The sequence below is a fragment of the Triplophysa rosa genome, linkage group LG10 (genome assembly GCF_024868665.1).
Source record: "Triplophysa rosa linkage group LG10, Trosa_1v2, whole genome shotgun sequence".
Lineage (NCBI taxonomy): Eukaryota > Metazoa > Chordata > Actinopteri > Cypriniformes > Nemacheilidae > Triplophysa > Triplophysa rosa.
In genome coordinates, this window is record NC_079899.1 from 16,752,204 (window position 1) to 16,767,023 (window position 14,820).

The window sequence follows — 14,820 nt, forward strand, 5'->3', positions numbered from 1 at the left end:
AAACAACCACAGCTGAGTGCTGCAATTTTTCTGCATTCATTTATGTTACAGGACACCGGAAAAAACTCAAAACACTATCCAGCATAGTCCTTATTCCATCCATTACTTTCAACTTTTTTCAACCAAAAACTCTTTCAACATCCTTCAGATCTCAAAAGCATCGAGGGGCGATGAACACAGATATGCAATGTGACAATCTTTGCTGACTTGGGACAGATTTGGCTCCAGGGTGACAAGAATGTGGAGCAGAGCTGACATCAGCTGTCCTACCGAACACGCACACACCAGACACAAACATGGCCAGATGAATAAGACTGTAAGGTCAGAGGGTGAGAGTTTGTTCAGCCTGCAACCTCAAAGTTCAACATAATAAATTGCTTTCGGGGTTTATAACGCAAACTGTCCCGTCAGACCAAACAAACACACCCATTCAAGTCTTATTCAATAAGAGAAATGGATGAATCTTTATTAGCAAATGAACAAATAAATAAAGCAGGCAGCTCATTACAGCGCTGAGATTACACAGCACCCTCCCTCTTATATCAACACGGCTCTTTAAATGTGTGTGTGCAACACAGAGAGAGAGCTTGTCAGTCTGTTTATTGATCTAAGACAGCAAAGATTGTCTAGGCTGAACTGAATGATCAGACCCGAACATTCAACAGTGCATGATGTAAGTTTAAATTGACATGTATTTATTAATACAAATGAGTATTAAATGTATTAATTTCTTACAAATGAGTGAGAATTTAATATTTTGTCTAAGGAGCCAACAAAAAGCACAAATAAGCTACATTTACAAGTAGGAACAGTAATAAGACCAGTAATATCATAAAACAGAGGGGTTTCAAAGTTAAACGGTTAGGGGTTCAATAAATGTATTTGTCAAGTGTACGCAGAAGAGTTGTGTCATCAGTTGCTTTTTAAAGTCACCATGAAATGAAAACTGATATTTCTTCTTATTTTTTAATGGAATACTGCAAGGTTTATTATAAATGAGATATCCATGTAGGTTATGTCAGTGCCAATCCTAGACGTCTGGGGGTCTCCTAAACGTGTATATTACTGTGTATGTAACTTTGGAGACGGTCCAACTATCGAACATCCAACGTCAACTGTACGCCAGTGGACACAGAGGCGATCCTTCCTATAGGCAAACTATGCAAGTTGCGTAGGGTCCCTGCACCACTAGGGGGCCCCCTTGAGTACCAAATCAAAAACATTATTGTAAACAAGACACTATATTTATAACTTGCGGATTCAACATTACAGAAATCCTTTGGAAATTTCATTTTTAATACTTTATTTAATTACTGTGACATACTTGGACATCATGCAGTGCGCGATGACATGCACGTAATACAGGAGCTGTCTGGAGAGGAAAAAATGGCAACAATTAGAAGCAAAAGAACAAGAAGGCATGTGTTTTTGTACTATTTCAAAGTCTTATTTAGTTTTGCCAAAGTATGCAAGTACAGATTTACAAATTCAATATTTGTCCACTGGCTTACAGTTGGTTTGACGTTGGACGTTCGATAGTCGTGAATTTAGGGACCGTCTCTGGGTTATGTGCCCTAATCTTTAAGCAAAATCAGAAACTTCCTCTTCCATGACGTACTGTGTAGGTCTCAGTGCGAGGACGGGACTAGTTGGATTAATGGCCAAGCTTCCAATTTCCAACAATCCATTAAATTCCCAAAGGAAATCAAGCTACGACCTTAATTTTACCATTTTACCAATACCATAGTTATATTTCCTAATCAAACAAGGAAAACAAAACACTGCATTGAACGCACTAGCAGCGATCCTCCCAAGATGGCGCAACATTCAACACGGAGTGACATAGCTTCACATTCTCTATACAGCGCGTGCTGGGCAGTTATAAAGTCAGACCTGTGTCATCTGTACAACGCGAGCTTCGCAGTTATAAACTCAGCCGCATCTTCTTTATACAACACGAGCTGAGCAGACATGGGTCTTTTTTACACAGTTGTAAAGTCAGGCGGAATCTGAGCGTTGTCTTTATACAGCACGAGCTCCACAGCTATAAAGTCAGGCGTGTCTGATCTGTACAGCACAAGCTTATATGCCCCTTTAGCCAAGTTCATATTTGTTTACAACGAGATTTGCAGCAGAGAGTAGCGAGAGTTACGTGACGAAAGTGAAACATTTGTTGAAATGTCTGTTAGCCATTGGCGGTGGACGATGGCATAGTCTATCGGTCCAACCCTAATCACAACTATATTACCTCGTCAATGCACTCTAAAAATATCTGGGTCATTTTTAACCCAGCATTGGGTCAAAAAGGGAAAAACCCAACGGTTGAGTTGTAAATTACGCTGGGTTGTTTTAGCCCATTGTTTGTAGCTCAAGTTTAAAGGAATATTAAGGAACTGTCAATAAATCAACAACTTTTTAATATACCCATCATTTAATCACATTAACTACATTTCCACACACTATAAACCTTGATGCAATGCATTTAAATTGTACTTACATAAATTTAAGTAGCTGTGTTAAGAATCAGTGGAGATATCAGATCTATTTAATGTTGTTGATACAATACTGTACAGAAGTTATTCCAATAAAAACACCTTTATGTTTATTGTTCTATTTGCAACTTACTAACTTTAACGATACGCTTAAGTTAAGCTGCTCTAAAAACCATATAATGAAATTTATTGTGTTTTTAAGAGTTTATTACTAAAAAAAATTTCTGTATCATCTACAGACAGTTTTACACAACCAGCTTCTCTCCATTTAACAGAAGGAATATTCTGTGATCTTTCAATGGTCTTTCAGTGCTTGACAGTAACAGATCACTACAAAGGTCACTAAAATAAATAATGTGGTTTCAAGTTTTTTTTTATTACAAAGTGGCTGGTAAATTCAAATTCATCCTCCCAAAAAAGAAGACAAACTGTCTCTCTCCTCTCTCTCTTTCACACCTTCAATTGCTGTTCGCCTTAGCACAGCTAAAGCTGAGGTTTCATGAATTTAACATATTGTCTAAAAATAGTTACATTTGGGTTATTCTGTTCCTCCTGAAGTACACAACGGCTCAAAGGGAAGAACAGCATCCAGAGAGGCTGAATTACAGTGGAAACGGAGCCATATTTATCTCAGTTTCTTTCATCTAAGCCTTAAATCTAGTTATCTGTGTGCTTTGGGCTCTATTAAAACATACAAGTATAATCATGTGAGTTCCAATATCAGAAGAAGACAAAAAAACTAAAAACTAAAATGCAGAATGCAGACATCTGTCAAAACACAGAAAACCAGCTGTGGTTGTTAATTTATTGACAGTTCCTTAATCTTCCTTTAAACTTGAGCTTCGAAGAAACATAAAACAACTGCTGGATGGTGGAAGTCTAATATTTGTGGACCCAACCTGCACACAAAGGTTTCATTCTTATAAGAATGACCCATGAAGTGAAGAGATACCGAGCCGAGTGTCTTGCTCTATCAGCAACACCAAAGTCCAGACTGCTCCACAGGGACCGCACTGTAACACCAGCTTCATTAGCAGAAGCGTATGCATTTTTCATGAAGTTTTTGCCTAGATGTTTTTACACCTGCCCTGTTGAGCAGAAAACTGCCGCAGTGTTTGTCTCTGCATCTCAGTGGCGCATTCATGACACTAATTCTGAAAAAGATGCACACATCTCGAAGTTGAGATAAGCTGGACCAGTGCGAGAGATGGAGAGAGAGATGGGGAGTGCTGGAGAGAAGACAAACACGGGGTGGAGAAGATAGGTCTGTCTTAGTGTAATTTGATTAGAGCAGGTGATTAATTGTACTGCCAGCATTATACAGCACGGTCTTGACTTCACCTCCCTCTCTCCAATTGCTCTGAAAACATATTGCTCTATAAATTCATACTGTGTATACTTCTTACCGACAGTAGCGAACCATAACATTTGTATTCACAACACTCATAATGACCAATGTAAATCTTGCTAAAACGGCACATCTACAGTAAAATTCATATCTCTAACTATACATTTGGTATGCAAAGCAATGTAAAAGATATGCTAATATTATTATCAATCAAATGAGATTTGATTCAGTATAACGTTTACAAAAATTACAAAACGTTTAAAATCCAGATTAAAAACGTTTCTTTTAGCCGTGCACTTTCTGGAGCATTGTGATGCTTCAAAATTAACTGCATTTTTCTTTTAGTCTTCTTTTCGTTTAAGTTTTATTTTTATACACATTTTAAAATAAAATTGTATCTCCTTTTATTGTTTTTTCTTAAATAATATTTTAAATCATTAAAATAATTTATTTTTTAAGGATCTCCTATTATGTGTTGTTTTTTCTCTATGTAAATAATTTATTTGTATAAAGCACTTTGAATTACCTTTGTTTATGAAATGTATATTATATATATATAAATAAATAAATATATAGCATAAATAAATAAATAAATTTGTCTTGCCTTGCTTTGGCTACAAAAGCTAATTTGTATAGACCACTTTGCAATATGTAAACACTGGTCCCGAAGCACTTCCAATTTCAGTTTTTATTTATTTATTATTAGTATTTTTTTAAATCTTACATATTTAAATCTTAAAGATATTTGCTTACTATTTTAAATCGGTTATAAATATTCTGGTACGATTTTGTTCAAACGTTTGTGTAACTGAAATAGGAAGTTCTTCTGGACGTTAACACAGCATTGTTTACCTCTTCCGAAGAGGTCTATAGGGCACATAATGCTAAAATACTCAAAACACTATTTGAATGAAGTCTGCACTGTCCCCTTACCAGAAAGTTTAACAAACCTCTAACCAGACTGTTAATTGCTTTAAAGAGCACTGTGACCATTCGCACTTAACAATACACAACTACATAACGGAACTGCACATTACAAAAATATTTTGTAATGTGCATTACAAAAATGAATTTTACTAAAATTCTGCTTATTCATCTCTTATTCAAAACATACCATCTTATAGACTAAACCCAACTCAATTCGGCCTTAACAGTGACCCTGCATTCTTATCACCATTCATTATTCTGATTGATTTGATCTGTTTGTTTAGCGACGCTAATTCTCCTTATTAGGTACCACACTCATTAATAAGAGGTACAATCCTGTGTTGGAAGATGTAAAACACAGTTCAAAGTCATGTGAACAACTACAATGGATATATAAAACAATAAATGCTGTATGTACAGTATGTTTATACTTGTACATGTATATGTACAGTACATATAGAATATAAAATTACTCTCAAATTGAGAAGACACTGTATAGAGCTCAGAAAATACTTTCTTATAGTATACTAAGCAGCCCAGCAGGTAGAAAACCGCAGACAATGAGCTCCACTGCTCTTCTATTTATTGTACATGCATTACAAACATCAGAGAGAGCGAAAGAGAAAAAAGAGGGGACCAGAGAGAGCGGAAGTGTATCAGATCAGATGAAACGGGTCTATGTCAAAAGCTGCCCCGTGCCTGTGACTCCATTACGCGAACATGTGACAGAATATTTAATATCTTGACATCTCCGCTTCCAATTGAACTCGCATCACTGCCTACAAAGGGCCATGTGACAGAGCCGTTCAGGGCGAGTGTGGACTCACTCCCCGAACACCGTAAATCCGTATCAATGTCAATTTGAAAGGTTAGGATGCCTGGGAAATTTGCCAAGGTAAATTGATTGAGCACCAAATGTACAGGAAAACAGGCTTGGATTCACTTACGCAATAAATGAGACTGGCCGTTCAAGCATGTTTTGAGAATCCTAATTCAGATCAAAACATTCTGTTCACACTGATGCTGATTGTGTCAATTATTCTGGCCACACATCTGGCTGGATACTCTGTTCAAACAGGAACTCTGAAGCATGTGTCCCTCCGGCAGAGGACATGTGAGGGATTTCAGCCTTTTGTTCATACTGCACACAAATCCTGTTTGGTTTTCATATCCCATCTTTAGTGCCGACTGTTCACACTGTCATTTTGCAAGTGACGAAATCTGTGATCCGTTTGTTCTGATATCAATATCTGTAATGATGTAAACATCAGCGGAATGCCGAAAGACCTTCTCACAGAACGACTGAGAGAAGCTGTCAGTCTGGAAACAGAGGAAATTTCCCCCCTGCTCATGTCTATTATGACGACTCGCAACTCATAAATTGCATAAAATAAAACAAGCCAATAAAGCATTTTATGTGCATTCATGCATAATGCAAAACTTCAATCACTCATTTTCTATGTACTACAGTATATGTCAGACGTTCACTATACTGTCTGTATAGGGAAAGAGCAGAGACAAAAAATTCTTGGAGATTTAAAATTCAATCCAACTGTTTAGACTGAACCACAGTTTAAAAATCGGATGATTTCAAACCACATACAGTAGGTGGATGTGATTTAGATCGAGTTTATAAACATTCGATTTCATGTGCCGTTCAGACTATAAAAAGCTAAATGGATTTGAGTCGGATATACCACAAAATCGTTTTGTTCACTGCTCATGCCCGAATTAACTCATCTGAGTCCGCGGGCAACTAAATTTGGCGAAGGTCTACCCCTCTTTTTCCAATAGTATATTTTTTGTGTAAATAATATAGAAAACCATTGGCATACAAGACAACCTTAGGCAGAGCTTTGACAACCTGCTGGATGATGTGTACTGGATGTTTACGTGTAATGGACCTGGCAACCCCGAAATGTATTTATTTAAACTATTCTTAATCGTATATGACATAAATACACATAAAAATGCAAATAAACTGCAAAGTGTGTTCACAAGAGAGCAAAAAAATCACTTGAAATTAATTCAAACTAAAAAGCCAGGCATTCATGACTGGCACCGAAAACAGATGAGGAACTGAGCGATCAATCACATCCGCACAAAACAGAGCAAAAAAAAATATTTCAGCGTCGAGATGAATTTATGTGCGTGTGACTCATATACACATATACTATAATATGTATGAAGTCATTAGCTGTCAAAAACTCCGGCAGGAGAAAAGATGAAAGGAGCTTCGTGTTTGTCTGTGACTCAAAGGATTCCACATCTCACACACAAACCTGCACGTGTACGTCAACGCTTGTACACACGTGAACATATGAACCATACATGTGCAGAAAGCATGTATGCGTCTCTACCTGTCCCGATTGGATTTGCATTTTTCTATCAGTCATTATATAGTGCCCCAAGCTAGCGGGTTGCCACGGCAACAGAACAGGCATTCCAGCACCTGCTGCCAGCCCTGTTCCCTGAGCAACCCATGAAATCAGCATCTGCACTTCTTTTTTGTTTGTTTCAAAGAAACATCTCATTCACTCGCAACTTGGCTAGACTGTGCAACAAAGCCCTTGAGTATGATGCAACCGATGCTTCAATCAAGTGTTTACATTCGCTGCTCATTTAACGCACCTCCATAAACATGATGAAACATCAGCGTCTTTCAGAAATATGAAATGCTCTTATTAGATAAAATCGTACAAATTCACATCACTTTGAAGCGGTGGGGAACAGACTACACTGAATCGCTGCAGGCCAGGGGAACATTTGGATTGCGTTTTGTTAAATGAGTGTTTATGCATTAAACGTTTTGTTTTGTCTATTATGTCTCTTGTTGTTTTGTACAGAAACACATTACTTTTAATTATTTTTAGAGAATAGGAAGCATTGAGAACATTGAGAAATGTTGAAAATTTTCAAGAAGGTCAGTTACACAGCTTTGAGTTGAGAAAATGATTGCTGAATTTCTATAAAGGCTCAATGTGTTGTTTTAAAGTGATAGTTCACCCAAAAATAAAATGTATATCATCATTTACTCACACTCTTGTCATTTCAAACATGAATGACTTTCTTCCTCCCGCAGAACACAAAAGAAGATATTTTGAAGGAAGTTAGTAACCGAACAGCACTGGCCCCCATTTACTTCTATTCTACTGTTCTATTCTTCAAAATATCTTCTTTTGCGTTCTGAAAGTCATAAAGGTTTAAAATGACAAGAGGGCGTATACAGTAAATAATGACAGAATTTTTATTTTTTGGTGAACTGTCACCAAACTGCCTTATACCTTTAAGACAATATTACAGAATCTCATACACAGTTTCCAGATAGCACCTAATCCCATGAAACTGAGCGTACCGTACAGTATGTGAAGTTTACAAATGACTGTTTGCGCTAGAAAAACATTTGTAAAGCGAAACACTGCAGCTATGCATGTTTACTCTGTAAACAACAAGCATCTCGTGAGGGAGTTTCGCCATATAAATAACCGCGTACTGGCAGATGGTCATGTTTAATAGCACATATAATGGAAACACTGCCTTTCTCTCTCATCACAGACTCATTTTCCTCTGAGTCACAGCTCAATGACATATGTGGATGACCCTGCAGCATTATCTCTAGAGTCAACGCTCCACTAGTTCTCCCAGGTGTCTTTTTGCCCCAAATCACTGTTTGCTACCAAATAAGAGATAACTGTCAGAAACGATCACAAATGCTCAGTGACTTTAATTACAGATATTTTACAAACCATGTGCCATTTGTGTCCGTCAAACAGCATACTGAAAATACAGTAAAGAATGTTAAAAAATGACTTCAATGAAGCAATATGGTGCCAGCTTCCACTATGTGTCAAAATAAACGTTTTATAAATCTTATTTTGATTTTTATAAATTTTTGGGGGGGTTCCTTGATTTTCTTTCTGTCTTGTTCTTGTGGTAAAATGTGCATTTTGATTAAAACAGATTATTTGTAAATAAAAGACAACATTTTGTTCCTGTTCTATCTATTTTTACTCTATTAAATGAATGAAAAAGACATGTGTCTCAAGGTAATGTGTCAACTCTGTTACCATAAAATATTTCCCCTTTTAAAGTAATGAACTGTTCCATAAATCATAAAACAAAAAGACATTGTTGTCTCTTCAGGAAATACACTCTCCAAGGACAAGGCCACTTAATTTGTCTGATGGGAAGTTTAAAATCTATATTTTTAAAACCGACCGTTTCATAATATGTCCTCAAAACATTGTTTTTGTGGTAAAAACACAGGTGTTTGACTCAGATGTTAATGAGATATGTGATTTAAATCTTAATTTAAACTTACACCCAATCATCATCATGGCCACCGCGAAGATCTTCTCTCCATCTGTGGTTGGTGCGATGTTTCCAAAGCCAATACTGGTTAGGCTGGTCATGGTGAAGTACAGAGATGTGATGTAGACCGAATCTTTCGTGGGTCCGCCTTCCCATCTTCCTGTCCCGCTGGCATTAAACCGGTAGGGCATCCCGATGGTCTCGCCAAGCATGTAAAGCCAGCTGTCTGTACGTACTGTGTTATGATCCTCATCGATTACCTCATAGTCTCCAATGCTGTACCATATGCAGGCCAGCCAATGGGCGGCCAGCCCGAACACACAAACCAGAAGAACCAGGACAGCCGCACCATATTCAATGTAGTGATCCAGTTTACGAGCCACCCGGCCCAGACGCAACAGCCGGACCACCTTCAGTGAACTAAATAAACTACTGATACCCTGAGGGACAGAGAGAGAGAGGGACAGTTAGACATACTGTATAGTGCAGTGCACTGCTTTGTTCATAGTAAGACATACATGTGTGTGTTGATATGGTTTGCAAAGTGGTTTAAAGGGATGCTTTACCTAAAAATAAACATTCTGTCATCATTTATTCACCCTCATGTCATTTAAATATATGTGCATTTGTGGAACACAAAAGAAGATATTTTAAAAAATGTCTTAGTGGTTTTGTGTTCAAACAATAGAAGTCAATTGGGGGCAATGTTGCTTGGTTACCAACGTTCTTCAAAATGTCTCCTTTTGTGTTCTGCAGACGAACAAGTCATATACAAGTAGGAATGACATAAAGGTGAGTAAATGATAAAATAATTTTCATTTTTGGGTGAACTGTCCCTTAATTTTGTCTATCTATCCATCAAACTTTATATACTATAGGCAGAAGTAATTATACAGGCACTGTTTTCTTGAGTCTAAATAAAGTGCCTTGTCTCCCCAAGTGCAGATTCTCTGTATTTATAAATATGCACAGGCGTCTGCCAAGCCAGCCCTCTGAAATCAACAATAAAGAGTGCTGAAACAGCACCTGAGCAGCCAAAACAGCTTCTCAGATCTGAACAAACACGCTGGAACGTTGTCAAAAATAACCTAAATGAACATTTTTTTGCCCTAAAAGTCCATTTCTGTGTTGTGCTAACCTATTACAGAAACAGGTATATGGAGATGAGATGGAAAAACAAGAAACAATACTAGCAGCCATGTGACTAGGTAGAGTGATGTCATACAATCATAAGCACACAGTCAGAGCCATTAAAAAAACAGAGTTACGACACTCGCATAGACTTCTGTTGGAAGAATGGAACGCGGAAGTAACTCGTGTCATGGAGTGACCAATAGTTCCAAACACTGCACTGAAGCCCATTCATTTCAATGTCTCCCAAACGCATTTGTTGTACAGTTGATGAAATAACGGCATGTTTATTTTAACGAGTTGGCGGACATATCTTATATTCATTGAACTTAAATTCATATTACTCCCCAGACAAAATGCTGCTATAAATGTAGTCAACGTAGTATTCAGTTTACACAATGTGCTAATATATTTAGCAAAATTTATGCAAATATAGTTGCTGTTGTCTGTCCCGCTAAAATCCATTCAAATAGGTTGACAGCACGGATTTGTTCGGAACCATTGAGCGCTCCATGAACCACGTGACCACACGGCGGTGAGATCGAGTGTCGTAACTCCGTTTTTCAACGGCTCTGCGCAGAGTTAAACAAAAGTGCTAAACTTGGAAAACAAATGACACACTTTGAACAAATAGACTTTTTAAGGCTATAGTACAACAATTTTGTCACCACAGTAAATCAGGGCCGTGTGCATGAATTCTTGGATACCAATCAACACAACCAATGAATAACACACACTAACACAAACGCACACCATACACTATAATACACACCAACCAAACATCTAAATGTCAGGGATGTATGAGTTATACATCAATGTCTGATTGGCCCCTCGAGGGACCGTATCAATCAAATAGAGGTTTTTGAGACGAAAGGCCTACTTGAGTGACAGCTCGATGGTTCCAGTTCTTCATTCGGCCACAACAAACACAGGCAGTGGAAGAGACATGCAAAAAGAAAGGGGTGAAGAAAACAAAACAAAAACAAAAGAGAGTGAAATGGTCAAAAGAAGAATACGTGAAGTGATTGCAAATAAAAGCAGAGCCTGAACTGTAGTGGCACCGCAGACATTAATAATCAAACATCTGCTAAGGGATGTGAAACGATGACAGATGCTTCTGCCAAATCAGAGGAGGGTTACGCAACGCAAGATGATTATGCAAACTAAAGTTTTAAAATGAAACACCTGAGGAAGATTTGGATTATTAAAAACCGCATGGATTGTCCCGTAGGCCACAACAAAATCCACTTCTACAAGATAATGTAACAGATCAAGGAGTTGTGTGTTATGATGTGTATGTGCTCCATGTGTCTAAGAGAGACAAACACAGGCTGTGTTTCAGTTCAGTGCTGTGCTCTGAAAGCATGTTCTTTAAGGTAGTAAGACAGTACTGAAATGTACTGATCCTGAGTCCTGTGAGTCCAGGTTATTTTAACCAGTTTCCAAGGAGTACTTAAAATTAAAACAAGGTTACGCTGTGCAACGTTCTTTCATTACTTCATATAGACCACTTCGGGAGAGGTTTAAGATGTTGGTCCAGAGCTGGTCCAGAAGAACTTCCTGTTTCAGTGCACAAACCTGAGTACTGAGTGTAAGTTCCACCAATGTAGTTACTTTGTTTTTTGAAACGCCAACGTTGCTTCTCATTATATGACGGCATATTCTCTTGTGGGTAAGATTTCATACGTTTGAGCTTCTATGGCAATTAAATTCCACCATGCAAATGAGTTTACTTTTGGTAAACGTCCCATCTGGATTTTATTTATAAATAACTTCGCAGTCAGATCTTCCTTAGAGAACGTTTCTTTATGATCGGTCACCTGAACTGTCAAAACTTATGAAAGATTAAAGCTACTGTGAAGCTACTTAGACAGTCTCTGTTTTTCTCTCACAGTATCAACTGTTTTTTAATTGTGGTTCAATGGGGAAAGATTGTAATATTGACCTCTCTAATAATGGCAAACAATATCCAGGCTTATTTCCCACTATTCCCTACGGCACGATTTGAACACTGAACACATATAAATCACCATTACACACCTAATGCTGTTCTTTTGCTCCCGTTTTTCTTGCAGTGGCTCTACAATAGCTTCCTGTCATGGTCAGAAAGCAAAAAATAGTATAAAGAAATATAAAAAGCATCTATTGTGTTTTAAATCGTATAAATCCACTTTTTTGCATATCCATACATTTTGTGTGTTTTTAGACTTGGCCACCTTTCCAGCTAAGAAAAACCCTCACAGACTGATATTCAACAGATCCCGCTCTCACCTATACAGTCCTATAATTTTTTCCCAATTTTGACTCCATTTCCTAATGCAAAGAATATAAAGTGTCTGTTTGTTAGGGTTCACCTAGCCGTGAACTTTAATTCGTCCATTTCCTCCAATGTTTGACACAAATCAAACGGTAAGCAGACACCAGACAGAGCTCATTATTCTCCATCAGAACGGCATCACCTCGGGATCTAATTCACATTGAGTTGCGTAATTCTCAGAGGATGCTGTTATTTATGATGGAGCTCTGCGCTTTGGGCTTTTTCTGCTGAGCTTCAACCCCGGCATCGTGCGCAGACGGATCTGATGAGCTTGATGTAGCTGATCATGGTAAACTGGTGCTGACAGGACCACTGAAAAGCCATATGCCCAGGGGCGAGATGAAAGCTGCAATCCTGCAGTGACAAGAGTGGCTGCGCTGGTATCATATCGAGTTGTATTCGCGTGTGAACATCCAGCCAAAAAAATTATATTTCACCTATCAAGTAGAAACAATTGATGAATGCTGTGGAATGCAGGTGCGAGGGCAGCAAACAGCCGAGAAAGAGATTGTTCTCATCCCGTGTGCAGTGACGGAAATTGATTGTGAGTTCAATTAAATGCAGACAGACAGCTCAGTTTAAATCATTATACGGTCAGAGATTGATCCGGAGCAAAAGCTTTAGCACGCCAGCCCGCACCGACTCCAGCTTCACCAGCACAGGGAAGCACGCACCATTGATTCAGTCCCCAGACACCTCACTATCGCCACAGACACAGATAAAGATCTTTTACTTAAAAGCACTAAAATAAAAGTAAAAAGTGTGAATATGATAGCATGGTAGCGAACTCTTAGCCTGGGATCAATGAAAGGGTGCGGATGCGATACGCTCTCACGTGCCCCGGTCGATATTAATTAGCACCAAAGATTTGCTCCATTACAAGCACAAATACTATCAGTCACACAAAGCACTCAGACAATTGATGAGTTTAACTCGGAGGTCTGTTATACCCGAACTTGTCAAGCTATGTTCAGATTTTTATCTCAATTTATTCTGAAAAGGTGTTTCTGGGTTAGTATTAAAAATATTTTAGTGCCACGATTTATTAAAAATATTACTCTTTATCACTGGCCATCATCTACAAAACAGTTACTAGTATCTGAGTGTGTTAAACTCATGGTGTGTTCAACTAAACCATAATTGATATAAAAGAAATCGAAGGGAAATTTACAAACAGACTGATAAACATTAAACTACACATCTGAGTCTTGGAAGACTTTAATAAAAAATGGTTTAGTTCATATGGACATAACTTTTGAATGAAGTCTTGGGCCCGGTTTCACAGACAATGCTTAGCTTAAGCAAGCACTATGCCTTAGTTTAATTAGGATATTTAAGTCACATTTATAAAAAAATCCTTTAGAAAAAAACATTACTGGTGCACCTTGAGACAAAACAATGGCACTGACATATCGCTGCTGTCCTTCTTAAACCTTGTATCTCCATATTTTGTGGTTTTCATTTTTTGCCATGAATCATTAGTATTAGTCACTCTTATGTTTGTCACCCGGTTTTGTACAGTAAATATCTAAAAAATAAAAAGTATTAAAAAGTGCTTGTTGACAGCACAGTGTTGAATCATTTAAAAAGTACATTGTCGTTCCATTTCCTGAAAAACAGCGAATTTGGACATCCGAGGATTTGGAAGTACAACAGTCATATATAAGATATGTCAGGGCAAAGTTATTTTCAGTTAAGGCAGTTCAAACATGCATTTTAGTCTGGGACCAGGCATTAATGTCTTGGGAAATCTGAGCTTTTGGCCAATTTGAACTTGTTAAAACTTTGTTACGAGGGGCAAAAGTCTCCTCCTGTTTTTCATCTCACTTCTTGTTAACAATAAATATCTCTATTTCTATACTATTGGAATAACCAACTGTTCTAGTACAGCTGAATGCACAGACTGTTTACTATAGATCCTACACAGACCAGACCAGAAATGCAAATTCTCCATGAAAGCGCTGGATCCATGAAAGGTTCACTCACCTTAAAAAGATTACACAACTAACAATTACAGCAAACACAATAATAACATCTGTATGTTATATCTTAGAAATGTTCTCATGCTTCCTTAGACTCACTCTGACCCATCTAATAACGTCGCAGTGTTTTAACATTGTATGGAACTTTAGCATACTGTAAAAAACTGGATCAGAAACAATTTCATGTTAACAAATTCTGTAACAATCATACAGACCAGTTGACCTTGAACTGATTGTCATTTTGGGTTATTGATCCCCTGGCTTTATTGTATTACTGTGCATCTGAATTGTAATGAATGTGTGCATCGCACT

The 14,820-nt window shown here is 37.8% G+C and overlaps 1 protein-coding gene across 4 annotated transcripts in view; it reads right to left on the minus strand.

Annotated features, from left to right (window-relative positions):
* kcnh1a (potassium voltage-gated channel, subfamily H (eag-related), member 1a) overlaps nt 1-14,820 on the minus strand; it is a 43,825-nt gene that overhangs the window by 19,446 nt on the left and 9,559 nt on the right. For 2 of the 4 annotated variants that reach the window (XM_057344622.1, XM_057344624.1), the window contains 2 exons: nt 11,090-11,116; nt 9,089-9,518 (listed from right to left, as the gene is read on the minus strand). In XM_057344622.1, the coding sequence (XP_057200605.1) occupies nt 9,089-9,518; nt 11,090-11,116 (457 nt within the window). The remainder of the gene's footprint in view (nt 1-9,088; nt 9,519-11,089; nt 11,117-14,820) is intronic. The other 2 variants (XM_057344623.1, XM_057344625.1) reach the window with 1 other exon arrangement.